The 26,457-nt window shown below is 48.8% G+C and overlaps 1 protein-coding gene across 5 annotated transcripts in view; it reads right to left on the bottom strand.

Moving 5' to 3' along the window:
* Positions 1 to 19,969, bottom strand: part of SLC4A11 (solute carrier family 4 member 11) — a 98,206-nt gene extending 78,237 nt beyond the window's left edge. For 2 of the 5 annotated variants that reach the window (XM_063157856.1, XM_063157857.1), the window contains exons 1-2: positions 15,189 to 15,566; positions 2,057 to 2,107 (exon numbers count right to left, since the gene is read on the bottom strand). In XM_063157856.1, coding sequence (XP_063013926.1) covers positions 2,057 to 2,107; positions 15,189 to 15,414 — 277 coding nt within the window. In that variant the 5' untranslated portion in view covers positions 15,415 to 15,566. Of the gene's footprint in view, positions 1 to 2,056; positions 2,108 to 12,728; positions 13,243 to 13,894; positions 14,156 to 15,188; positions 15,567 to 19,894 lie in introns of those variants that run through there. The other 3 variants (XM_063157858.1, XM_063157860.1, XM_063157859.1) reach the window with 3 other exon arrangements.
* Between the last annotated feature and the right edge of the window lie 6,488 nt (positions 19,970 to 26,457).

The raw sequence follows: 26,457 nt of genomic DNA, 5'->3' as shown, positions 1-26,457 counted from the left end.
GCTGTTTTGAAACCCTGTGAAAAGGTAACATCTTTATCTGTGGTTTCCTGCAGCCCTGATGACGTTTTGGGGTGAAGACTTTGAGAATCTGAGGGCACAGAGCTCCTGCAGAGAGATCACCAAAGCAGAACAGTGGGGTGGGAGCGCTCACACCAGCACACACTCTGGGATGTGCTGTCCATCCACCCCAAGGCCTCGGCGCAATCAAGCAGCAGAAGGTGACTCATCACTCCACAGCAGCTGAACTCTTCCAAAAGGTCACTTTGTAATGAGGAGTAAGAGTGACAGCGGCTCTGAGAGTGAAATAACCAAGAAATCCAGTGTATTTCCAATCACAACAAAACAAGGGCCGAGGAGGAACCTCCCCTCCTTCCCCAAACCACACAAGCACAACAGGAAAGCACCACAGAGCTCCTCAAAGCCCTCCAAGAGGCAGCTCCAAGGTGCTGTCTCCTTAAGACAAAGGAGGAAGATGAGTAATACCACAAATCCAGGCTAGAAATGCCCATTGCCATGGCACCAAGTCGACAAAAGAAGAAGCCGCTCTCAGAAGATGCCACAAGAAGAAAAAAAACATTCAGAGATCTGCTTTTGGGGTTTTTTGTTGTTTGTGGGGATAGTTTGAAGAAGGCAAGGCTGAGTCCTGGAAGGGGACATGTAGAGGCACCTAAGATGTCAGGACAGACAGCTGGGCTCTGGCAGAAGGGTTTGGGGAAGAAGTAGGGGCTTGTACTGCCAAAATCAGCAGTGTATCCCCCCAAACCCTTTCACTGCTCTCAGGCAGATGCTGGGGGCTCAGTCACCTCCCCAGGTCCCAACCTAGGACACCCTCTCACATTCCCAGTCCTCAGGAAAGCACCAACCACATCCCAAGAGCCCACAAGTGAGGTGGGAAGAAGGGAAGGAGCGGGACTACCCCAACCTCACGCCCCACATGCCCTCAGAAAACCTCCCTGAGTTCAAGCATGATTTTCTGCCCTTCTGCAACTCAACCCAGCCTCCAGAGAACACCTCTGGCTAGAGATGAGAGGACTGGCTTCCAGTTTTGTCCTTTGACTCCCCAAAATTTGTTCCTTGTATGAGAAAGGGAGAGTCAATGCCAAAGGAAGTGCCGTCACCAGTGGTGCTGGATCAGCTGACATCTGGCAGACATTCAACTTCCCCTTCCAGATGTCAACCTAAGGCTTGGCCCACCCTGGAACAAGAAAGATGAGCCTTGTGACAGCTACAAGCATCTAAGGGCCTAAATAACCAGAGAATTTTAGTCTTTTTTCTCACCATTTGGAAGTCCTGAGTATTTCCAGCACTTTCAAGGGCAGGAAGCCCCAAGCCCTCAGGGACTACTTCCTGAAGAGGCTGGAACTCTCCAGATCTCTCCCTAATACCCTAAATACATGCTGTTTTGGGGGAAAACACGGAGCAGGAGGTTGGAACAAGATTATCTTTAAGGTCTTTTCCAACCAAAATTATTCCATCATTCTACTTCTCCAAAATCAGCAGAGAAGATGGGACTTCAATACCTCCAAGATTTCAGTCATCTTTGAGGCAGATGATCCAAGTTGAGGCAGATGATCCAAGTTTTCAAATGCCACCATTTCATCTTGCTTCAAAGAAAATAAAAAAAATTTCCTTGCAGTTAAAGATGTGTCTGCCAGAGCCATCCAAGTTTTGCCTTGATGCTCATTGGCAGGATGTCTCCAAAGGGATCCAACACCCACGCATGATCCCCACTCCAGAAAAAGACAAGCAGATACACCTGCCAGGCTGTATGACAGGAAAACATCACAAAAGAACTTGAAAAACAAGGAGCCACCCAGAACAGTCACCGATGACAATGTGGAGTTGATTATTTACTGCCTATCTCAAACATCTACAGGATTTAAAAACACGGAGCCTGCTCCCAGTACTGGATTACACAAGCACCACACCAGACTGTTTCCACATCACACTTCAGCTGAATGGATTCTCTATCACCCATGGCAGGTTTGCAGCTACCCCTGCAGCGCAGCTCTCCCTCCAATAAGGTGTGTGTGCAAAAAAGTCAAATAATACTTGCCACTCTCTTCAAAGAAGTATCCATTCCTTGACATCGCTGCTGGTGGAGACTCTGGAGAAGACAGAAAACAGTGAAACATGAGAATCATCAACATGCTGAATGTCTTCACTTTACAGCACAAAGCCAATGACAAAATACTGCAGGCATCAGATTTTCCTGAGTGCAGTAAATGTAACTTTTTGCTTATTGATATTATAGTATTTACCAGAAATTTCCTTTACAGCCACAGGCAGTACTTGGAAAAAAGTGTCAGACATCCTGGGCTGGGACCACAAAAGAGCAAGGCTAAAGATCAGGATGACTCTGATCATCTCAGGGATTTACCAAACCTGAACAAGTACGTCAGCAAAAACACAAACTAAACATCTGAAATGTTTTTATAAAAATACTAGCCACAATGAAGCCCAGGTAGTACCTTGTGCTCAGACAAAATAACCAGTTTAATTTACAAAAAACAACTCAATTTTATGAAAATGGGAATTCACTTTCCATCCTGCTGCTCCTAATCATTAGGATATCCCCCAAACAGTGCTTGGCACTTGAAGATAAGCCCCAGAACCCTCCAGCCTTCCTTGGCCCACTTCCTGAGCTGAGGTCCTGCAGGCAACACCATCTGCACCAACAGGGTCTGGTGAGGAAGCCACAAATGGGAAATGATGCTGAGCAAGAGCAAATCCACCAACACAGCAGCAGCAGGGATGGATCCCCAGCATTTATTAGGAACAGGAGTTTTGCTACTGAGTCAGTTCTGCAATTCACTGCTGGCAAAGCAGCCACTGAACATCTATTGGTGTGATAACAGAGCACAGCAGCACCTGCTCTCAGGTGTGACCAAAGCCTGCTGCCCAAACCCAGCCTGGCTGCTCTGAAGGCTGACAAAATGTGACAGCTCAGCCTGTGTGGGCAGCAGCGCCCCTGCACAGGTGCATGGCTCATTTTACATCAATAACAGAGCTCTTGATTTCAAGCCCTGAGCAAGAATCACCCAAGCAGCCCCTTGGAAACGTGGGACTCGATGCTGCCTCTTCACACATTTCTTCCCAGCCAAAATGCAATCAGAAGGAGGAATAGGTTTGCTGTGTCTCTCCCCAGCTCATCAGGCTAATCAAACATTACCTACGCAAGCCTGCGATGAATTTGGGCCAACAAGGAAAGAGGTTTTGCCTGCCTTATTGTTCTACAGATTAGGCTTCCTGCTCTTCCTTTGAGGTATGACACTGTTTCCCAAAGACCCTTTCTCTGCCCCATCACTTCTGGCTCCCAGGTTGCAGGCTCTTTATTCCCTTGTACAGTGTGCCACGTTTTCAGGGCTCACAATTGCTGCTGGTCCCCCGGGAGCCCTTGTGCACATGACGGATGTAAAGCCACTTGTCACTGACGGCAGCACCTCCCAGCCCTGTCACTTGTCACCACTCAGACCTTCCAGCGCCCACAGGTTCCTGAAGGGATACCCTGATGGCCATGGGAAAAAAAAAATAAATAAATAAATAAAAGAGCCAGCACAGAAACCAGAGGGCAATTCCAGTGTCTGGTCCAAAGGAGAAACACAATGTTCCAAAGTTCATCCCAGAACAATGGGCTGGAGGAACAAACGGCACCGAACTGTGGCCAAGGGGCACCCATTACACGAGTCAATTGTTTCCCTCCACCTGGAAGGGAAGGAGAAGATCCATCCAGACTGATTAGCATGTTAATGATCAAAGGAAAGTTTTTAAAGACTCTTTTATTGTGCAATGATTGCATTTACGTATTTCAGGGAAACAAACAAAATACGCCTCGGCGGCGGGGCGGATTACCCAAGGAACCCACATTCCCAGCAGGATGGTTTATCCATTTCTCACTCCTCTTATGGCTTCTGAGGGAGCCTGAAGCAACATGTTCATCCTTCACTGGGCAAAATGAGACCCTCTGCTTTTCCTTTAACTGAACACAGCTATTTCTGTGGGTTGATGCTGTCTAATGATCAGGAATCGGTTGGTTTCTTCCTCAGAAATTCCTTCCAGCTGCAGCATCCCAAAGATTGGCATCACACCTTTATGGGAGACTGGTTTGGTCCCTGCTTGGAGCAGGCATGAAAAGGGCAAGGCTGGGGTGTTACAGCAGGCAGTGCCATTTCATTAGGTGCCACTGGTTCCTCTGAGTCACTAATGAACCACAGTCCCCCCGGCAACATGCTCAGGTAATTATGGTGGAGGTGCTGTTTTTTTCAGATGAGTCATAAAACAGAGGTCTTAACCTTGTAATTAAAGATGCAACGGCACGTTTGGGGAAAGAAAAAAAAAAAAAAGATAAAAAGTCAGGCGTTCACCCTACTATGTCCTGGCAAAAACCCAGCCCTGGTAATTTGTCTTCTCCCAACATAATGCTGTCCCACAGCACCAACCCAATTCAGACTTCCAAACAGCCTTGTTGGCGCCTTTGGAAAAGCTCTTCCATCCCCCACGGAAGGGGCACATTAACATCAGGAACCTGTGCCTGGCGTGCCCAGGAGGTAAAAGGTGATGGGTGTTTATACAAGCCCAGACAGGCAGGGAGCCACGGGAGCAGCTGAAAGGTCAGGGATTAGCACAAGTGGAGGTGGGAAAGGTAAATTGGGGGCTACAGCATCTGTACCTCTGATGCACTACAGAATTCAACATTCACCTGACTTTTTCATACAAAAGTTTGGGTTGGAAGGGATTTCTAAAGGCTTATTCCACCTTCCCTGCCATGGGAAGGGATATCTGTAACTAGATCAGGCTGCTCAGTACACCTGATCTTGAACATTTCCTGGGATGAGGCATCCACCAAATCTCTGGGCAACCTGCAAAAAATTTATTCTTTATGCCTAATCTAAACCAAACCTCTTTTCATTTATAACCATCACGCCTTGTCTTATCCCAAGAAGCTTTTCTAAAAAGTCTATCCCCACCTTTCCTAAAGGCCCTCTTTAAGCAGTAAAATGTCACAGTAAGTTTACCCTAGAATCTTCTGTCCCAGCTTTGGATAAATTAGGAGGAAATGTCTTAAAATGTGTCCTCTAATACAGGACACCTCTTTTCCAGTTTGAACAACCCCAAGTTCTGAACTGAGCAGAACAAACCAGACAGATCTCAGGGACAGCCCAATTAATCTCCTTACACGCCAGTCCCTTTCTCCCCTTATTCCCCCATCAGCATTCCTTATGCTGAGGGATGCTACCTAAGGACAAGGCCAGCTGGCTCCTGCTGAAGTGCAGGCTGAGGAGCAGCCAGAAAGACAAACACATCAGCAGCTCCACCTGCTCCCCTCTCCTGGCGCTTACAGGATTTCACATCCAAGGTCTCGGCTCCTCGGCCGCGTTTTGCTGCGCTGGGTTTGGGCTGTGCAGAGCTGACAGCAAGGCTGAGCCTGCTCTGCTCCAGCAGCCACTGCCTGACACACACACCAACCTTGTATTTCCTCTCCCCACCTCACCTCCACTCCTGAAATTAAAAAGAGTTCAAGCAAGGGCCAGTTATGAAACACCGCAGTGATCGATGCAATTGCTGGGCTTAGGGAAGCCTGGGCAGGAGTACAAGTCTCCAAATTCATTAGGTATCAACATGGTAATGCTCCAGCGTTTGCCTGAAGTTGCAGAAGTGTTTCCATGAAGGATAAATTTTCCTCCAGCCTGTAAAGTGCAGGGGTTTCCCCTCTGCACACCCTCAGATCCACCAATCCCATGCCTCCCGTTTCTTCCACTCAGGTTTTCTTTCAAAGGCTCCAACAATTAAAGAAAAAAAAAAATCCAGGCAAAGAAATTTCAGCAAGACAAATGCTTCTAGAGACAAAGCTGGAAAGCACTACCCCAAGGAGCAGAGATGGAGCACAACAACTCATTCCTGTGCCTCTGAGTGGTCTCAGAGAGGTCCTGCCTCTCTTCAGACTCCTTCTCACCCATCACCTCCAAGGACAACCAGACTCTCCAACTGTTCTCTCTATCCAAAGGCAGAACAAGGTGCCACCTTCCACTGTCTGCCCAAAAGCACATGGTGCAGCTCTCTTTTGACAATTTAAGCCATGCTCTTCTTTTCTAAACATTAATTTACTCCAGAAAATAACTTCCCACTGCCACCCCAACCTTATTCCCTGCAGGGATGCTTGTTAGATGAGACTAAATTGGAGAGGCACACCGTGTTACCACTTCTTTCCTTCCTCAAAATGAAAATTTCTGAGCTTTCTGAGCACTGAATTCAGACGTGAAGAGCTGAAGTGCTGCAAAAGAGAAAACAAAGCTGCTTTTTCCAGACTCAAGGATGCAGCTGAAGATTTCATGGCTAAGCCATTACCCTTTGAGCTGAGGCAACAGCAGCGACCCCAAGAGCCACCAAGGCAGAGGAATATGAGAGAATCACAGAATTATCTGAGCTGGGAGTTAAAAGACCATCCAAGACTCTGCCATGGGCAGGGACACCTTCCACCAGACCTGGATATGACATTTATTTTTAACTGGCAGCAGAGTCAGGGTTGCTGTTGCTGTTTAAGGTGCTGGGATGGAACAGCTGATCTGCCACGGGAAGCACCAGACAAGAAGTGGGTATATTTCCTGATTTCTTACATTCTTATCATTTTTACATTTAACAACAAACCCCTGCCATGCCATCCTCCATTATTAAATTCCTGTGCACACTGCATCTCCAACTAATAAACGCATTTTGACTCTCTTGTTTTAAAGTTAGCAATAAGTTCCCTTGAGCCTTGCAATACTGGAGGATTATGAATAAAAACACATTCTCGGGATACTTGGGTAACTCAATTACAATGTTCTGGTGCTGGCATCTTCCAAATAAACAGCCCTCTGCAGCACAAGCCTTATATTGAAGTGAAACACAGCTCTGCAAAAGCTTTCTACAAGTACTGCCACAGCCTGTGGCATTTATGGCTTTTTTTGGCTTAAATCTCTAAAAATTCTAGTGCCTTGATAGTTAATTGGAGTTTGTATTGAGACAACACCAGTTTGAAAGAGGTACTAGGAAAGAACTTTTTTATTTACAGGTCCTTTAATATTGGCAGCTCTTGGGCTGTCTGTAAACATGACCAACTTGTACATCTGGAAAATTTAATTAGCCCAAAAGTTCTGATCAGAAAACATCATGTAGCTTCATTGTCCTTTACTCAGGGTGTGCTCCAATACCCCAATTTCACAGAATGGTTTGGGCCAGAAGGGTCCTTAAAGACCATCCAGCTCCAGCCCCATATTCCAACAACTTCCACCAGACCAGGTTCCCCCAATCCCATCCAACCTGGCCTTGGACACTTCCAGGGATGGGGCAGCCACAGTTTCTTCAAGAACCTCAATTTTCATCATTTTTGATGGAGCTCTGAGGACATTTCTCAGTCTCATCAGCACATGCAATGTCCTGCCTCAAAGCTGATAAAGCAAAACACATCAGACTATGAGTGAGAAGTCACCACAAAAATCACTCATTTGTGCTGAAAAAGCCTTGAGACTTTGTCCATTTCCTCCCAGGAAGAATTAGCAATTATTGCATCATGCAGAACTGCCCAGTCAGATAACTGGGCAGAAATGGGATGGGTAAGTGGAAAGAAATCCATTTCCCAGAAGACATGCAGGACTTTAGCTTTGCAGCAAGGTTTTGGCCACTTCCAGCTGACTCCAGGAGTTCACTGAATGCAAAATGAGGAATTTTACAGTTAAGTTGCACCCCCTCAAACAGATCCAGAGATAATTCCAGCTTGGACAAATTCATGGTCTCATCCAAGGCTTCAAGCTGGAAGATGATGCAGCTTCCCCCATCCAAAGCTCCCCAGTCCTGCTGTTCAATATTAAACTCTTAATAAATTCTTATTCTTTGCTCTTTCCACCCCAACATGAATTAACACCCCAGGACAAAGGAGTCCTGCACAAGAGATCTGGAAGCTGCATTCAGGTTCCTTAGCACCACAATTTGGAGCAAGGAGAGAGTCACAATTTATGCGCTTTAAATACCCAACAACCAAATGGTGCTGCTCCCCTTCTCCACCCAAAGTCAGCAGCAAGCCAAACTTCAGAGAAAAATCACACACAGAGGAAATAACACCTCAGGGAAAACCTGTAGGAGAGAAGGAATTTTTTAATTATGTGGAGCATTGACTGAAATGGAGTTTAAAAATCTCAGCGTGCAGCAAGAGCTCAACAGGAGGAGGATGAGGAAGCCTCCAGCTCCTTTGATAACACAAATGCATCACAACAGAGCAGGACAGGAGCTTGTCAGGCAGCAAATCTGATCACAGACGAGATGAACAGCTCCAAATATGTCAGTATTACAGTTTTTCTCCAACACAGCCTCTCTTGTGCTCTTAAGACAAGAGATTCTGGGAATTTTCAAGAAGAACCGTGCAGCACAGGCTCTTGGTGGAGGCATTCCCTGCAAATCATTTAAAACCACCCAAGTCAGCAAGAATTAATGGGCAGCAGCAAGCAAAAAGCTATTCTGGCTGGAGTTGCCACTTCTCATTTCTATCTACACCTTCAGCAGCTGATTCCTTCCCACAGCTCCACCTAATTCAGCTGGAAAAGGCTGGTGAGAGCACAGCTCCTGCTGGCACAGAAATTGGAATATGCCCCTGTGCTGCTGGGCTGGGCAATCACAACTGACAGACAGACAGGAGGAAAAGAGCTGGAGATTTCACTTGTTTTTCTCCATGCCTAGAGAGGTGTGACCAAAAAAATAAAAGGAAAAGAATCACAGAAGTCAGGGTTTCCAAACTGATCACTGTAATTCAAGAAAGATCAGTGAGGGATGCTTGGAAAGGAAAGTGGAAAGGTAAATGGTGTCTGATGCTGCCCAAACACGGACCCTTCCCTAAAAATCATGGAGAAAGGCAAATGAAAACATCGAAGACAAAAAGACCTTTTGTAAGTGATCAAATGGGGAATATCCACCCTGGGAGTCCCAGGGAGTTTTTTCTTGAAGGGTTGAGTCAAGATCAACTAATGGAATCTTTTTAGGCACAGCTTTGCAGCCTGGCTGTCCTTTGGCAGTGCAGCCACACATCCATCATCCCCAGCAGAGCCTGAGGGGGACAATCCTCCCTGCCCAAGGCACAGCAGAGCCCCATCCCTGCCCAGCTCAGTGCCAGGGCTGCAGGGAAGGGCTCTGCAAGGACAGGGCCAGCTCCACAGGCCCCAGCTGGGATCCTGCTCCCCCCTGGTTCCACCCATCACAGACAGCAAAATATCCTCCCAACACAGCTCCCAAAAACACCAGGAGAAGAGCAAAGAGTGGGCAGTGCCCCACAGGGAGAGGGCAGCTCCCCTCTGCCTGCATCTGCTGCCCCTCACCTTCCTCAGCTCATCCTCATCCTCCTCATGAGGCTGGGAGGAAAAAGACAGCCCCTGAAGGGAAATAAAAAGCCCAGCACACCTGGAGATTTAACACAGAAGGGTGACTGGCATCACTGGGTAACAAAACAGGGATATTCACTGCAGATTTTTACTCAAATGGGTTGATTAAAACATCATCTGCATGCAAATATCTACAAGAAATCAACTCAGGAGGTCCTGAAAACAGTGTAGGAAATAGCCATGCCCCAGAAAGATTTAAATCTACTCCAAAGCTCTTCACCCCAGTAAACTTTTGGAAGATGAAGTGCTGCTCAGAGCAGACACTGAGGAGGAAGGTGTTTTTAAATAGCCCCAATCTGAAGGCAAATTATTGCTCCAGCCCAGAGACCCAGACCTGCAGGGACACAGGCTTTGCCCTCCTGATGCATAAACACATCCTCCAGAAAACCTTACAGGAGAGAATGTTTCTGTTAAATCATTCTTTAGAACTCCCTTTATGTTTAAAATAAAGGAACCTGAATGCTCCTCCTGCCACAGGGGTGCATTTATGTGCTACTTATTCCCCTATCCCCCTACCAGAAGTATCCCCCAAAGGATTTTCACCATTTCTTTGTTTCCCAGAAGGGTTTCATTCCCCCAGATCCCTGTTTGTAGGACTCAGAAGTCTGGATTATCTAAACTAAACATCACACCCCTTGGAAATGTCCCATTTCTGTGATTTTTGGAGAACACAAAGCAGTCCTCTGACATTTCCAGGGCTATCCTGAGTCACTTGGATATAAAGTTTTGCTCCATGGATTTATCTAAACAGTGTCCTCCACCAGAGTGGGATGACATCCCAGGCAGCAAACACAACTCCATGCCTTTGAGGCTCAGCAGGCACTCAAGGTTCAAACCATGGATTATTTGCAAGGAGCTGGATATTCCTCTGAGGATGGAAATGGTGTGGGGAGGGTTTAAGTTATGCCACGGGGCACTGTGGTAAATGAAACCCCAGAACTCATTTTCACAGTGGCTGGCTGGGAAAAAATAAAGCATCATATTGAAAGGATAAAGCAGGAAGCATCCTCTTGCCTGCTCCCTGCCAGGCAAACACCCACCCACACACAGGCTCAGGGATCAGACGTGGCTGTTTTCAAATCAAAGCCTTTTCCTCACTGCATTGAACAATTCCCCTCCTCAGCTTCCTGCAGCTCACCCATGCAATAAAACCAGCTAATAAAGAGTCACTGGGTGCAGCAGTGACAGCTCCCAGCACCCCAAAAACAAAAAAAGCTGTTTGGATTTAGCAGGAGCACCACGTTTTCTAGGTTGACTCATCACAATTTAGCCCACCCAAACAATTAATATCCAAGGCTGCCTCCCAGAGGTGAGCTGCAAGAGGAAGGCACCCTGCACATCCAGAGCCATGCAGGATATCCACTCCTCACCCACGGGATTTCTTGGCCAGCATTTCACAGGTGAGCAAGACAGCACCAACAACATTTGAGGAATTTTACAGTTAAGTTGCACCCCAACAGATTTGGCTGTTGGACTATTCTGGCTATTCTCCCCCTTTTTAGTTTGTTTTTTGGGGTTTTCTTGGGTTATTTTTACTTTTTTTTGGAGGTTTTGTTTTGCTGGACCCTCTAAAAAGCGATTTAACTCTCACAAGGATTTCTTGCTTAAGCACTACATGGAGAGGAGAGACAGCAAAACACCTCCAGAGATGCCACAAGCTGGCAAAGGCCCAAGATCAGGCCAGTTGAGGCTCTTCACTAGACTTTTCCTGAAACATTTAAATAATTTAGAAAGCATTAACTCTTACTGACAGCTTCTCAGGCAGCTCTTTCCCTTGCAGGGCCCTATCAGAAGCCTCATCACTCTTAATCCGAAAGAAAAAGAGATACTGCAACAGCCCCAAACCTTGGTTAGGGTTGAAAATGGATTTTTAAAAGATGCCTGAGATCTTTTTCTCTGTTGAAATGCCTTCTTTGTACAGGCAGGTCTTCCAGAGGCCACCACACCTGCAGTGGCACTGTGTAAACCATGCAGAAATGGTTAAGAGACAGTCTGACAACATTTCACTGACTTGAGGCTATTCAGAGGGTGGGAGCTGCTCCCCGTAGGGGTTTAAATGTTTAAATACTTTAAAAATTAGGAGTAAACTGGTGGGAATAAGCCTTTCTTGGGGGTTAAGTGGAAGAGATGCTGCAGCACCACCAGTCTCACTCTGGAACATCCCTCCCTCCTCCAGGGTACCAGGGTCATGTTTTGGAACAAAGTGAATTTCTAGAAAGTTTTTTTCCCCCTGCTATCTTATCACCACCAGGAATGAAAACAGCTGCTGAAAAGGCAGCAGTGGCTGAGCCAAGCTTTAACAGCAAAGTTGTTCCTGCATCCCTCCCTACCACCATCCCACAAAATCACTGGATGAAACAGATCTAACCCACAGAAAACCAGAAGTTAAGGCCAAACCTAAGGTCTGTACTGGAAACAGAAGCAGAGCACTGAACCCAGCCACCTGATCACCCAACACATTTTCAGCTGTGCTTCTCATCAAGACTCAGAAAGAAAAATTTCCCTCTGCCACAAAAAGCAAGAACAGCCCAAAAGGATCCCCAAATGGCCACAGAGCTGCACTCTGCAGCCTCAGAAGCAGGGTCTGCAGTTCCCACCAGCGTCAGCAGGACAACACCAATCACCCCAAGCAGTTTGGGAGCCATAAAACAACAGCAGTGACAACAACAACAACAACACAGGTGGGGGGGGAGAGGCAGCAGCACCAGATCCCATTTCCCAGTCCATCATCAATCCAAAATTAAAATGCCCCAGTCCAGTGATGAAATAACTGCAGACTGACAAGCTGAGAGATAATGTTATTCATTAGGATGTTGTTTATGGTTCCTCTACAAGGCTTCCACAGCTACAGCACCAGGGATGATGTTTGGGAGCATTTCAGACACACCACATACATGATTTTGTCTCCACTCAGCACTGCACTTCCCCCAAGTGAAACAGCTCATGGAAAGCTCACTGACAGGCTGGGAGGATGTTTTGCCATTAATTAAGAGGAAAACCAGAACAGAGAAGCTCTCTTCAGGGCTCATCTCCCCATGCATACATTGAAACTAAATTCAAACCCCGACAGCTAGCGCTCTGGTTAATTTAAATGGAATTCAAAAGGCATTCTCCATCCTTAAACACAGAGACACCCAGCACAGGCAATAGATATCATCACCAAGCACAGCAAAGCCCATAGAAAATACATCAAGCACTGCCTTACTTTAGTGAATTAAATAATTCAAGAGCTGGCAGGGCTGCTTTTTCAGATTTCCTGACCAAATGCATCACCCAGCAACAGCAGCGCTTCAGCCTGGGAGGGGTTTTAAGACCACAACTTACCTGCACTACTTCTCCAAGAGCCACAGATGCCTCTGCTGCCCTCAGGGCTGCTCCCCCCAGCCAGCAGCACTTGTCCCCAAAGGCCACTCGCTCAGGTGGCCGAGGCAGAGCCGGCTCCTGCTTTTTCACTGGCTCCAACATGAATCCATCCAGAGCATCTTTGTCCCTCACTTCCAATTGGCGAGCGGCGGATGGGTGGAGTGAGAGCGCGACCCATTAGCTCCCAGATGGACACCTCCAGCCCAGCTCTGCCAAACCCACACCTGGGCAGCGCCTCTGCACATGCCACCACTGCCCCAAACAAGGATTTGGGATGTGTCCTCCGGCAGCCACCCGGATCCCACCAGCTCTCGGAGCTGTTTGCCTCCCGGAGCAGAAATAGAGTAGTTAAAGCGACGCAGCGCTCCAGAGAGTTTTGCTGGATGCAGGATGTGAGAAAGCTCCTGTGCCTCCTTAAAAAAGAAAAAAAGCTCTGTGCCAGCCAGAGCTGAAGTGAGAAGATGCTGTACCTTACAGAGAGAAGTACAGGGAAAGCCAGAGGATGAAAAAAAAGAGGAGGAGGGGGGGAAAAACCTGCTGCTGAGAGGGAGATAGAGCAAATTCCTTAAAGATACAGCTGCCGTGCCTGCCGGGCTCTGCTGCTTCATCCAGCTCAGCTGCACGGCAGCAGCAGTGCAGGGGTTAATGCATGCATGCAGTGGAATGAGAAACAGGGCAGCAAGTCTGTGCTCCAGCAGCAAGTTGCAGAAATTAGAGCCAAAAGACCTCACCTCATCCGAGGGGACTTAAATCCCAGCCTGTGTGCCCAGCACTGGAGCATGAGGTGCCTAAAAAGCTTTGGAGGGAAGATGCCACATCCTCTCCTCCTGCTCCAGCCTGTTCTACACTGCTTCACTTTCCTTACAATTCCAGATTTTCAGCACAATAAGCCAAGTCTCCCCCAGAGACTTAAACCCCAGAGGAACGGTCTAAGCTGGCCAAACAAACAAACAACAACCAACCTCCCCAAAGCAACATCAACCCAGAAAAGGCAGAACCCTAAAAGAATAAAACAGAAATAAACAGCAAATTACCCAAATGCTGGCAAGGCTGGGTCACTCCCCTACTACAGCAACTCTGACAATCCCTCTGAGTTCAGTAAAATAATTCCCAGTGATGATATTTACCAGAGCACGGCAAGGGGAGGCAGCACCCGGCTGGGGAAGGGGCATCCCTTTAGCAGCCACAAGCCCCCATCCCCAGGCCCTGCCCCAGGCTGGTTTCCTCTGCACAGAACCACAGGCAAAGCGTGTTTTTAAACACCTCCCACGCCTTTTCTCTGCTGAGACTGCTCAGCCAGTCTCCTCCATTTTTTATTTTTTTTTTCCCTTGCCATGCCACCTGACGAGCTTTTCCAGGTAAGGCACATCACAGACTGGCAATAAGATGCTAAGGAGGTAGAATGTGGTTCAGAAAGTGGAAGAGACCCCTGGAGGTCTCCAGTCCCACTCCTTGTTCCACCTTTAAAGAGAAATCAGGACAATACAACACCAGATATCTTCCCCAAAAAAAAGTTTTATAGGAAGTTGAGACTCCCATCCTTAGGATCAGCACTCACAGAGCTCAGCTCCTAAACCAGCAGGATTCACCAAGTTCCCCGTATTACCTTAAAGCAAGATTTGAACCAAGCTGGAATTTTTAAGGTAACTCCTCACAGTGAGACAAACCTGCACAGAACATCTTCAAACCTTCCTGCATCCCCACACCTGATACCTTCACTAACAGTCCAGAGGATACCTGACAGCATCACAGCCCCAGAGGTGAACTGAGCCCGCTGAGCCTCCAGCAGGTATTTCAGGTTTCACCCAGTGCCAGATCCATTTCAGCAAGTGAACAAGCTCATGAAACAAAAGACTGGCTCAGATCAGTTTCTATTTTTAATTTTTTCCACGCTGAGGTTGTTTATCAGCTCTCCCAGAGCTGCTCCTTGGTGGAGATGCCAAACTGTGCGACCAGGACAGCATCACCACCACCACACCAATCATCCTCAAAGTCCCACCTGCGCTGCTCCCATCTCCAAATCCACCTCAAACCCCACCTGGGCTGCTCTGCTGCCCCGTCCCAACCCTTCCAAAGTCCCACCTGTGCTGCTCCCATCTCCAAACCCTCCTCAAACCCCACCTGGGCTGCTCTGCTGTCCCACCCCAACCCTTCCAAAGTCCCACCTGTGCTGCTCTCATCTCCAAACCCACCTCAAACCCCACCTGGGCTGCTCTGCTGTCCCACCCCAACCCTTCCAAAGTCCCACCTGTGCTGCTCTCATCTCCAAACCCACCTCAAACCCCACCTGGGCTGCTCTGCTGTCCCACCCCAACCCTTCCAAAGTCCCACCTGCGCTGCTCTCATCTCCAAACCCACCTCAAACCCCACCTGGGCTGCTCTGCTGCCCCATCCCAACCCTTCCAAACCCTGGGCACGCACCATCCACCGGCCTGCTCCACCTCTGCTGCACCAAATGCTGCGGCCACGGGGCCAAATCCTGGGAAGAGCCAGCACTGGCCCCAAACTGGCCATAGGGAGAGCGCAGGAAGGTGAGCCTGGGGTAGCAGAAGGACGCCGGCTCCATCAGCACAGAGAAGAGAGGAGAGCCAGGTACGAAGCAAACCGCGTCTCCCTTCGCCTCCTGCAGCGCGTACTGTTGGGACATGCAGTCTCAGAGCCTTCTCCCAGAGAAGTTCCTTTTTTTTTTTTTTCCCAAAGGATTTAGTGCAAAAATAATAATAAAAAAAAAAAAAAAAGAGTAATAAAAGAAAGCCCAAAGAGGCTGGAGCAGCCCCGCTGCTGCTGTCAGAGCCCAGCAGAGCACACTGGCAAGGCAGCGTCTCCAGGCTGTATTTAAACGCCCCTCTCAGAAAGCAGAGATGCAGCACAGGAAGAGACAAATTCCAGCTCTGCGTCGGGCTGATAAGCCAGGTTTATAATATTCAAGAAGTATTGGCATTACTACAGTTCCTCCCCCCCCCCCCCCAACCTCCTCCCGCAACGAATATCTTGTGCAGGAGCTTGTTGTGCACAATAAGCAAAAAAAAAAAAAAGGAAAAAAAAAGAGCCCAATCCCTAAAAAAAAAAAAAAAGTAGAAAAATCAGCCTGTTCCGGTGGGAACAGCCAACACGTTGAATAAAACAAACACACGCGTGTTAAGCCCTGGGGACGCAATTAGGCTCAGAGCAGGGGGAAGAGGCGTTTAACTCCTGGAAAAGGAGATGGCAGAGGAAAAGGAGAATAAACCTGGTGCCTCACGCCTCGTCCCGTGGGATGGCACATCCCAGGGGAGCACTGCAGAGTGCCAGCACCTGCCCCAGCACCAGGACGGGAGGAAGGTCACCTCATCCTCCTCCCAAGTTGCTCTGTCCTCCTGATTTCCACTCCTGAGCCCCTCTCAGTGGGTAACACCCAGCAACAACTCCACCTCCACTGTTTGCCCACCTGAACACCTTGAGACAAGGGTTGTTCAGTTCTCAGCATTGACCAGCTGAGATCTTCTCTCCACCAGCTTCAAATCTTGGTTTTCCCCACCACAGCCCCCATTCAGCACTGCTGGCATCCATCCCACTATGGCACAGCCCCACCAGCCTTCCTCTGCCACTTCCATCAGCTGGGGAACCCCAAAGAACATGTTGGGAAGGAAAGTCCTCACCCAACACCAGCATAAAGTGTAGCCCACTCCAATGCCTTGCTTTTCATGTTTTTCTCCTAGTGTTCTTGCACTTTCTCAGCAGATCTCAGAGGATTGGCACTGCTCTGGCTTTGTTCCCTACTCAAATCTCCTCAGGTTCCCTACCCAAGCTCAGAGCTCAGAACCTCCTTCAGCAGCAGAGGTAGAGTGAAGCCGTCAGTCCTGCTGGTTTTAATTGGGAGTCAGAGCCAGGGATGAATTTAGAAAGAGGGAGTAGAAGAAGCCATGGAGCAATGAGTGACAGCAAAGCCCTTTGATGGCACAGCCAGCACTGACAGATGCAGGAGCCCTCCGTGCTGTGCTCTGCAGAGAGCCTTTGTGAGGAGCTCTGCCCAGAGCAGAGCTAGGAAGTTGTATTTCCACTAAAAAAGAGGAATAAAAAACAAAACTTGATTTTCAGCATCGCCAGGTCCCAGCTCAAACCGCTGAAGGAGCTGTCCTGCAAACTGCACAATCACACAGCACTGCTCAGGTTCAAGTAAGGATGAACTTTGAGGAACTGCCTTGGCATTCCCAGTTTGGATGGGAATAGCAAAAGCAGCTTGGATTTAACCTGTCCTAGATGTCTTGACAAGGATTTGCATATTTAGAGGGTAGATAACAGCTCCATGATGATGATGATGATGAGTTGTCAAAGTTTCCCAGGCTTTGTTTCCTCCCAGGGCAATCCTACACAAGGAACCAGGACTTCTCCAGAAGTGGGTTCACATGAGGAGGAGGTAACTCAAGTGCCACCCAGCCTACTGAAACAGAAAGGTCCTGGAAACCCTGTGGCTTCCCAGAGACACCTCAATCACAGCACACTATTAGAACTACTAAAAAAAAAACCAAAAAAGCAGCTTTCCCCAGTTAATGTGATTTAACACCTGTTCTTAAGCATGAAGTACCTATGCAGAGCATCAGTGCAGTTCTGCCAGGACAGAATTGGAGGTTTTAGTCTTATACAGGCAAATAAAACAGCACCAGGCTAAGCTGGGTAATTCTGGACTAAAATCCAATTTTTCAACTAAAGCTTGACCTTGAGCCTAACTCTTACCTCAGCTGCCTCCTGCAAGAAAGATCAAACCAAACAACAAGCAGGCAAATTGAACAGCGCCAGGCTAAGTCTGATAATTCTGGATTAAATTCCAACTCTGAAGCTAAAATCTGACCCTAGCTCTTACCTCAGCTCCCTTCTGCTGAAATATCCAACTTCTCACTGACACTTTCCTTTAAGCCAGCGCAGAAAACTTCCCTTGCGGATCCTTTCCCTTTGAAACCCAAGACATCTTTGTTTTCACACTGACTCAACACAAAAATAAAGCTTGTTTTAATAAATGTTTACAGCCTCAAATGATTTACTACAGCTTTACTAGAAGTCAAGCCACTCTGAACTTACACACAGATATCTTATGCCACCGGGTGGGTCAAGCGAGGGCTCCACTTAAAAAAAACCCCAACCCTTCCTTTTTATCTGCATTTATTTAAACAAGCTGAAGCATTCAAACTGCCAAGGAACAACAGGAGAGCCGGAGGGGAACTTCCTCTGCGGTCCATCATTCTTAGGGAGCACCAACTGTACAAAAGCCACAGATATTTCAAAACTGGAGGGCTCTGGCTGAGATGGATTAGCCAACAAATCCCGATTATAGCCGGGAAGCGGCGACGCGCGGCTCGCAGGGGGGTGGCAATCACTGAGGTTGCTGTGCAGACAGGACTCCAAGTGTCGCCTCGCTGTTCCAGCCTCCCAAACAAACCCCAAAAAAGCAGCCACAAACCCAGCATCAGTAAGCCAGGTGAGGCACAGCTGGGTTTACTCAATCCTGGCTCAAGCGGTTTATCCCGTGCTGCAGCACTTGAGGAGCAGGAACTTGGCAGAGGAGGGACAAGGCTGTGCTCACACCTAGAGACAGTCCAGGAAAAATCCTGCAAACACTGAAATAACTTGGGGGAAAGGGGGAAATTCCCTTGGATTCTCCACGTGCAAATCCACACAGAGGAGCTGTGGCTGCCCCTGGATCCCTGGAAGTGCCCAAGGCCAGACTGGACAGGGCTTGGAGCAACCTGGGATATTGGAAGGTGTCGCTGACCATGGCAGGGGTGGAATGAGATGTATTTTAAGGTCCAAAACCCAAACCTTCCCATTATTTTCTATTCCTGCACGACAGCCAAAACCTTCCCACGATTTTTGACTCCTGCAGGACAGCCCAAGCCTTCCCGTGATTTTCTGTTCCTGCAGGACAGCCCAAACCTCTCCACGATTTTCTATTCCTGCAGGAATAGAAAGCCCAAACTTTTCCGTGATTTTCTGTTCCTGCAGGACAGCCCAAACTTTCCCCTGACTTTCTATTCCTACAGGACAACCCAAACCTTTCTATGATTTTCTATTCCTGCAGGACAACACAAACCTATCCATGATTTTCTACTCCTGCAGGACAGCCCAAACCTTTCCATGATTTTCTGATCCTGCAGGTCTCTAAATGCCAACACGGCCGTGAAAAAGCAGCAGAGCTAAGGCAGAACATCAGCTCTAAATGAAAACTTTTCCATTAAACCGGAGCGGGGAAAGCTCCGGAGGCACAAACCCTCCCGGAACACCGATCCTCACCCGACGTGCGGGGACAGCACGGGTGACAAAGCTGCTGTGCCACCTACAGTCACTTGTGGTCCAGCACAGAGTCCCTGCAGCGGTCCCTGTCACTTCAGCCGGTGTCACCCAGCGCTGCCGCGGCCATGCCGGTGAAGGAAGCGCTTCCTCTGCAGGGCAGCGGGGAGACACCGCAAAAATAACTCTGAAACTTCACCGCAAATCACACAGCGCATTTAAACCCTTCCTCCCCCCGCGTTTTAGATTAACTCCTTGCTGGGGGTCTTCCCCAGCGCGCACAACTGTCCCAACTTTTCGCATTAAAGTTTCGCTTTTTCTGCTTATTTTCTCCCCCTCCTTTTTATTGCGGTTTTTACACCAACACCAAGTCAGGCAACCTCATCTGCTCTGCAGAGCTGAGCAGCACCCGGTGCCCTCCGCCCCATGCTGGGTGCAAAGGCGACAAAGTAAAAACGGGGCATAAAACACCCCAAGAACAGCCAGACCCCAACTTCCCATCGCTCCTTTTCCCCTCTGTGTCCTCCTGTCCCACCGCATCCCCGGGGCTCGAACGTCCAGCTCTGCACAAGCAGCTCAACTTTAGGAGTGTCACCAACAGAAAAAAAATAAAACCAAACTAAACTAAACTAAAATAAAATAAAAAAGAAAAACCAAAAGGGAAGATTTTTCAACCCGCATCCCAAGAGGGAAAACCAGAACACATCCCCCTCTCCAAGCCCACCGCATCCCGCCGCGACCCCTGCGCTGTGCAACAAGCAAAATCCGGGGTGGCAAGCGGGGGTGGCAGGGGGACAGCCGGGTCCCTCCGGTCCCCCCAGAGCCCCTCGGAGCCCCTCGGAGCCCCTCAGGCCCCCGTCCCTCACCGCAGGGCTGGAGGTGGAAGAGCCGCCGGGCTGCCATGGCCGCGCCGCTCATCCCGTCCGCACCATCGCCGCGCCTTCGCCTTCCCCGCCGCCGACGGGGGAGGGGGGGGCAGAACTTCTTTATTTATTTTCCCCCGCCGAAAATAAATAAATAATGAAGGAAAAAAAAAAGAGAGAGAGAGACAACTGGGTTTTCACACACACACACACACCCCCCTGCACGCGAGCCAATTAAAATAAATAAATAAATAAATAAAATAATAATAATAAAAAAATAAAGCTGGAGAAAGTCCCGAGCGAGGAGCGCGGCTGGGAGGGGAAGGGACAGGCGGTGTCACAGGCGGCCGGGTCCTAAAGCCCGCCCGCGGCCCCGGCGGGGACAGCGACACCGCAAAGGCAGATCCTGACCGCAGACCCCTCCTCGGGGAGCCTACGGAATTTTTTACATAATATATTGCGTTGGAAGGGGTTGGAAGGACCTCAATGATCATCCCGTTCCAGCCCTGGCCATGCAGGGACAATTTCCACCAGCCCAGGTTGTTCCAAGTGCCATCCAACCTGGCCTTGGAACTTCCAGGGATCCACAGCTCCTCTGGGTACCCTGTGCCAGGGCCTCACCATCCTCTTATTGAAAAAATCCTTCCTAATATTAATTCATATCTATACGGACACGTATCCTTCAGGTTAAAATCATTCCCCCCCTTGTTTCAGAGCAACAGGCCCTGGATTGGGGCTCTTCCCTTCAATGAAAAATTAATTCTTCAGGTTAAGACCACCATCCCTTGTTCCAGTGCAACAGGCCTTGGACTGAAGTTCTTCCCTTCAATGAAAAATTAAATCTTAATTTTTCAAGTTAAAACCACCCCACCTTGTTGCAAAACAATGGACCTTGCATTGAGGCTCTTCCCTTCAATGAAAAATTAATTCTTCAGGTTAAAACCTTTCCCCCTCCTTGTTCCAGCACAACAGGCCCTGGATTGAGACTCTTCCCTTCAATGCAAAATGAAATCTGTATTCACTTTTCCAGGGATGCAGGCTGCTGGAGGCATTAGCAGGGGAGATGATGTTCGTAACTTCAGAGCAAGAAAAAGCAGAGCTCTGACAAATTTTGCTTCTCCCATCAGATGTGCTCATGGACACCTCACCCAGACTGGTTTTCTCTGGCACTTCAAAATTCCTCTCAAATAACCTAGCACAGAAACTTTTGAGTCCAAACCAACCAGCTGGGGGTCAAAATAAATCCCTGGGGCACAGCAGAGCAAGGGAGTTTGAGGTTTTTGACCAAACCAAGCAGCAACAAGAAATTTGAAAAGCAGGGGCAGAAAAAAGCAACCTGCAGCCTTGGCTGTAGGAAAAAACAGGCACATTTAAGTTCTTACACCATGAAGATTGGACTGGGACTGTTTTGTTTCTCCATTTCTTGATTTTTCTTTCCTCAAGAAGGGTCTCAGCTGATCCAGCTACAGCAATTTGGGAATCTTGGAATGGTTTTGGGTGGGAAGGGTCCTTAAAGAGCATCCAGTGCCATGGACAGGGACATTTTCCACTAGCCCAGATTACTCCCAGCCCTGTCCAACCTGGCCTTGGACATTTCCAGGGATCCAGGGGCATCTATAAAATTTGGATATTTGGAAATGAGAGGTGAAGAAGGTTTAAAGAAATCCCATTGACATCTTGGCTTTTGGTTGCTACAGATCTTGGTGTAGATGCAGCATATCCTGAGTGAACCTTCACCATCCTCTAAATCGACAAACCACATCCAGGGGAAAAAAAAATCCCAAATCACCCAGGAAAGCATTTGACATAATTTGAACTGAGGTGGGAAACTCTCTGTCAAAAGTTGAAGGTTAACAACATTATTCTCATACTAAATCCAAAACACAACACTTTAAATCAACTCTATCCTAGCCAAAACCAGGACATCACCAAAAAAAAGGAAAAAAAGTGGGGGGATTTGATTGTAATCCAAATAATTTAATCCAATTTAATTTATGTTGGCTTGGAAGATGCATTTATTGAGGAAGTGAATGTTTGAGCGGTTTAGCTGTACATGTTTATATACAACATTTAACTCTGTGCCCACACTGAGCACGTGGCAGCTGCACCAGGTGAGAGGGAGCCCAGTGTGCCCAGGGGTCACCTTGCCAGCTCCTCCTGAAGAGGATAACCAGGAATGACTGGGGAATACATGGCAGCATCCAGGGACAACTTCCCAGGGCCAGAAGTCTCCTCCAGGAGTTTTGAGATCCCTTCCACTCCTGCATCCTATGGGCTCTGAGCTCATGGCAGAAAACTTGACCCGGTATTAACTCCCTTTTAATGCAACAAACCATATTTCCCCATTATGATAAATTATCATTAAAGCAGTGCCTGTCCCATGGTAGAAATCTTAGCCCTCCACCAGTGACATTTTCTGGAGGGTATCAGCTTATCTGCCACCATGCCAGGCACCAGAGGGGACATCAGATACTGCAGCGTCTGGCTCTCTCTGCTCTATCCCAGCTCTCCAAACCTGATCTCTGCAGACATTCTCCCCTGTCACAGCCAAGCACAGCCACCCAGGGACAGCTGGATCCAAGGAGCAGCAGTTCCACCCTTCCCCAAGCCCATCAGCTGCTGAGGAGCCTCATCCCAACATTCCCCTCCAGCAGGTTCTTAACTTTATGCACAAAGCCAACCTCCCTCCCAGGCAGAAGTTCATTTTCCTCCCTTACTGACTGACTGGTTGGCATTAAGCAGCTCTTTGTAGCCAGGCTGGTTTGTGGCTGGAAACCAGCGGGAAGTGGATTTTTGCTTCACAACCAGATCATACAGGACCTGCTTGCCTGGTCCAGCAGGATCAGCCAAGTATCCCAGCAGAAGATACTTGGGTTCCCTCCAAGGCAGAGACAGATGCCAGGTGTATTTGCTTTTTAGCAGGATGCTTTTCCAAGACTCTGATTGATTTTTTTTTAAATATTTTTTTCTTTCTGGTGGCCTCACATTGGAGGCTGCAAGAGCCTGGACACAGAAAGTAACACTAGGTGGACCCAAGCATTGCAGAGAAACCCTTATCGCATCCTCATGAAGCAGCTCTGGGATTCCCAAGCTGTGACACAGCCAAGACTAGAAACAAAAGCAAAGAAATTGCTTAGGAGATCCAAATTAAAAATGTAGGTACCACCATGGCTGAAGTCTGGGTTGTTTTATTCTGTTTGCATCGTGAACTCCTTAAATCCCACCCCACCTCCTGCTCTTTGAGTGCAGCTCAAGGGAAACCTGAGTTCTCTTCCCAGCTCCTGCTGCACATCCTTTCATGCCATCACCTGCAGGACACTGCAATAAAAAAGCACAGCAGAGGGAGCAGCAACCTGCTGGGAGCTCCAGGTAACTCCTGCCTTGGATTCCTCGTCTTTTGGGATGGGTTTAAGTGTTTATCCCACCACTGATCCCTTCAGCCCTCTCTGATTCCACCCCTGGAGCTGAATCCCACAAGAACAGCCCTGGAGATCCCATTTCAGGCTGCTCTGGGGAGACCCAGGCTGGTTTGAGGCACCAGGTTTGCCTTCAAGAATCCAAGAAATTAACTTTAGAAGCCAAAGCAGCCAGTGACCTGAATTTTGAGGAGGTTTTGAGACTCGGAGGTGAGTTTAGCAACTGCCATCTTCTTTTTGGCACAAATAAATATTACACTGAGCAGCATCAGCTCACCCAGGTGAAAGGGAGCACATCAAGCCCTCCTTGAAGAGTCAAATATTTTAAGGTTGCCCTCACCTGAGAAACTCATCTAAGTAAGAGGGAAAAGACCCCAGAACAACTCCAGGAAAAAGCAAAACAGTCCCTTCAGCACAAGGGGGATTAGCGGAGTTTAGGAGGCAGCTGCACAACGAGCAGACCCAGAAATCTGAAGCTTTAAGGTAGAGGCAATATTCTGCTGCTCCTTGCTCATGTTCCCAAACAGAAGGTAAAGAAAAAAGACAAGAGAAGAAACAATCAGCTATATTTGATTAAAATGCACAGAAACACTCACTCCTTTGTCTCCCTCCTGTACAATCATTTTCCCTAGCAAGGGAAGGAGCCCAGGGAGGGCAGAGCTGGTGCTCAACCAAGAGCTGCTGGGAAGGTCAGGCTCCTTGAGCTGCAGATTGCACCCAGATGGTGATTTCCTCCTGGCACTGGCAGGAGCTGGGGAAGGCAGCCAGGCTCCAGCAGGCTGTGCCAGAGCTGGAGGCAGAAACTCCCTGGCCAAAGCCATGCCAACATGCAGATCTCATTAGGCCAGAGCCTGCAGCCAGCTCGTGCTGCCCCCGGCTAGAGCAGGGAGACGAGAGCAGGCCTGGGAGCTCAGACATCACCACTGTGCTCACTGCACAGGCTTGGCCCTGAGCACAGCCCCTCCCCGTGCCCTGAAATGTTGATTTGTAAAGATCTCCCACCTCCAGGAGGTGTTTAAGGAGACAAAAAGGGAGCAGCTCCCACCTGGGTGTCACCTCCCTGGGAAGGAGGCACAGAACTGCAGCTTGGAGAGAATCATGGAGTCATGGAATGGTTTGGGTTGGAAAGGACCTTACAGATCATCCAGTGCCACTCCCTGCCATGGGCAGGGACACCTTCCACTGTCCCAGGGTGCTCCAAGCCCCATCCAACCTGGCCTTGGGCACTGCCAGGGATCCAGGGGCAGCCACAGCTTCTCACCCTCCCAGGGAACAATTCCTTCCCAATATCCCACCTAACCCTGCCCAGAGGGGGAATTGGGGTAAAAGTGAGAAAAGTCATGGCTTGAGACCGCAGACTGATGGAATGGTTTGGGAAGGGACCTTAAATCCCATCCAGTGCCACCCCTGCCATGGCAGGGACATCATCTTCTGGCCCAGGTTACTCCAACCCCATCCAACCTGACCTTGGGCATTTCCAGGGATCCAGGGGCAGCCACAGCTGCTCTGGGCACCCTGTGCCAGGGCCTGCCCACCCTCACTGGGAGGAATTCTTCCCAATATCCTGTCCATCCCTGTCCTCTGGCAGTGGAAGCCATTCCCTGTGTCCTGTCCCTCCATCCCTTGTCCCCAGTCCCTCTCCAGCTCCCCTGGAGCCCCTTCAGGTCCTGCAAGGGCTCTGAGCTCTCCCTGGAGCCTTCTCTTCTCCAGGTGAGCACCCCCAGCTCTCCCAGCCTGGCTCCAGCCCTGGAGCAGCTCCATGGCCTCCTCTGGGCTCTCTCCAGCAGCTCCAGGTCCTTCTGATGCTGTGAGAGAGAGGAGCAGCAGCAGATGAACGTGGTTTCTCTCACAGCCACAGGCTCCGGAGCACTGCCAGTCCACCCAAAAATTTGAACCAGAAATAATTGTGGTCAATTTTGGTATAAAGGAAAAAATTATTTCCCAAGGAGTGTGGGATTGAAATCCACCTCCCAAGCAGCAGCTCAAGCTCTACTCTGGCCCTTCAGCACCTGGGTGTCAGTTTTGCCTCCTGCAGCAATCAGAGATCTTGTCAGAGCACATCCCCATTCCTGGCTGGCCAACAGCAGGATTGGGGTCTCTGTGTCACACAGGGGCTGTCACACCCTGCAGAGAGCCCAGGCTGTGTCTCCCTGCTGCCAGAGACCCAACACATCCTTACAGGACACAGCAAACCCTGGTAGGGCATATCTATGGAATGGAATATGGAATATCCTGAGCTGGAAGGGACCCACAGGATCATCCAGGCCAGCTCCTGGCCCTGCACAGACACCCCAACAATCCCACCCTTGTCCAAACCCTCCTGGAGCTCTGGCAGCCTCAGGGCTGTGCCCATTCCCTGGGGAGTTGGGCAGTGCCAGCATCCTCTGGATAAGGAACCTTTTCTTGATTTCCAACCTCAACCAGCTCCAGCCATTCCCTGGGTGCTGTCCCTGCCACAGAATCCAGAGCTGCCCCTCCTGTCCAGCACAGTGGCATTGCTGAGGCTCAGCCATGCCACTGGAGCCACTGAGGAAGAGGGGGACATTCAGCAGAAGATGCTTTTCCACTGCTCTGCTTTCTTTGTGGGGAAAATCTTGGGAAAATCCTACCCTTCAAATGATGTTCCAGCTACACAAAGAGTCCTGCTGCCTAATGAGCACATCTTGGGCAGAGATAAACACAATAGATTTGCACAGAGCCACGGCTGAATAGCTGACTTCAGCCTTAGTTTAGCCTCAGAGCATTAAGAGATTGTTGATTCCAGTGGAGAACACACTTGCCAACCTTTTTTTTGTTTGTGTAGAGCACAATTTAAAGTTAAAAACCCTCAGTGACTCCAGGCACTGACAACCTCAGCCCCTCTCAGGCCGTCAGTGACCACTCAATGTGAATATTTTCACTTCTGCTGGAGGCAATGTACTGGTGATAAGGAATTCAGCATGGTGGTTACTTACTTTCAGAACTCTAATGGATTTAGTAATAAACTCTGCTCCTTGCCCAAGACTCAGCTGAACATGTTCTGAAGCCCAAAGCCCAGAGCAGCAGCTCCAGATGATGTCATGTAAGAGTGCAATAAAGAATTACACAACGAAGGCAGCAGATAAAAAACAGGGACAATCAGCAGCTTCTCAAGATGTAATGAGGAATAAA

Source organism: Melospiza melodia, chromosome 5 (genome assembly GCF_035770615.1).
Source record: "Melospiza melodia melodia isolate bMelMel2 chromosome 5, bMelMel2.pri, whole genome shotgun sequence".
NCBI lineage: Eukaryota > Metazoa > Chordata > Aves > Passeriformes > Passerellidae > Melospiza > Melospiza melodia.
Note: the sequence above shows the minus strand (reverse complement) of the source record. Positions and strands in the feature narration are given on the sequence as shown.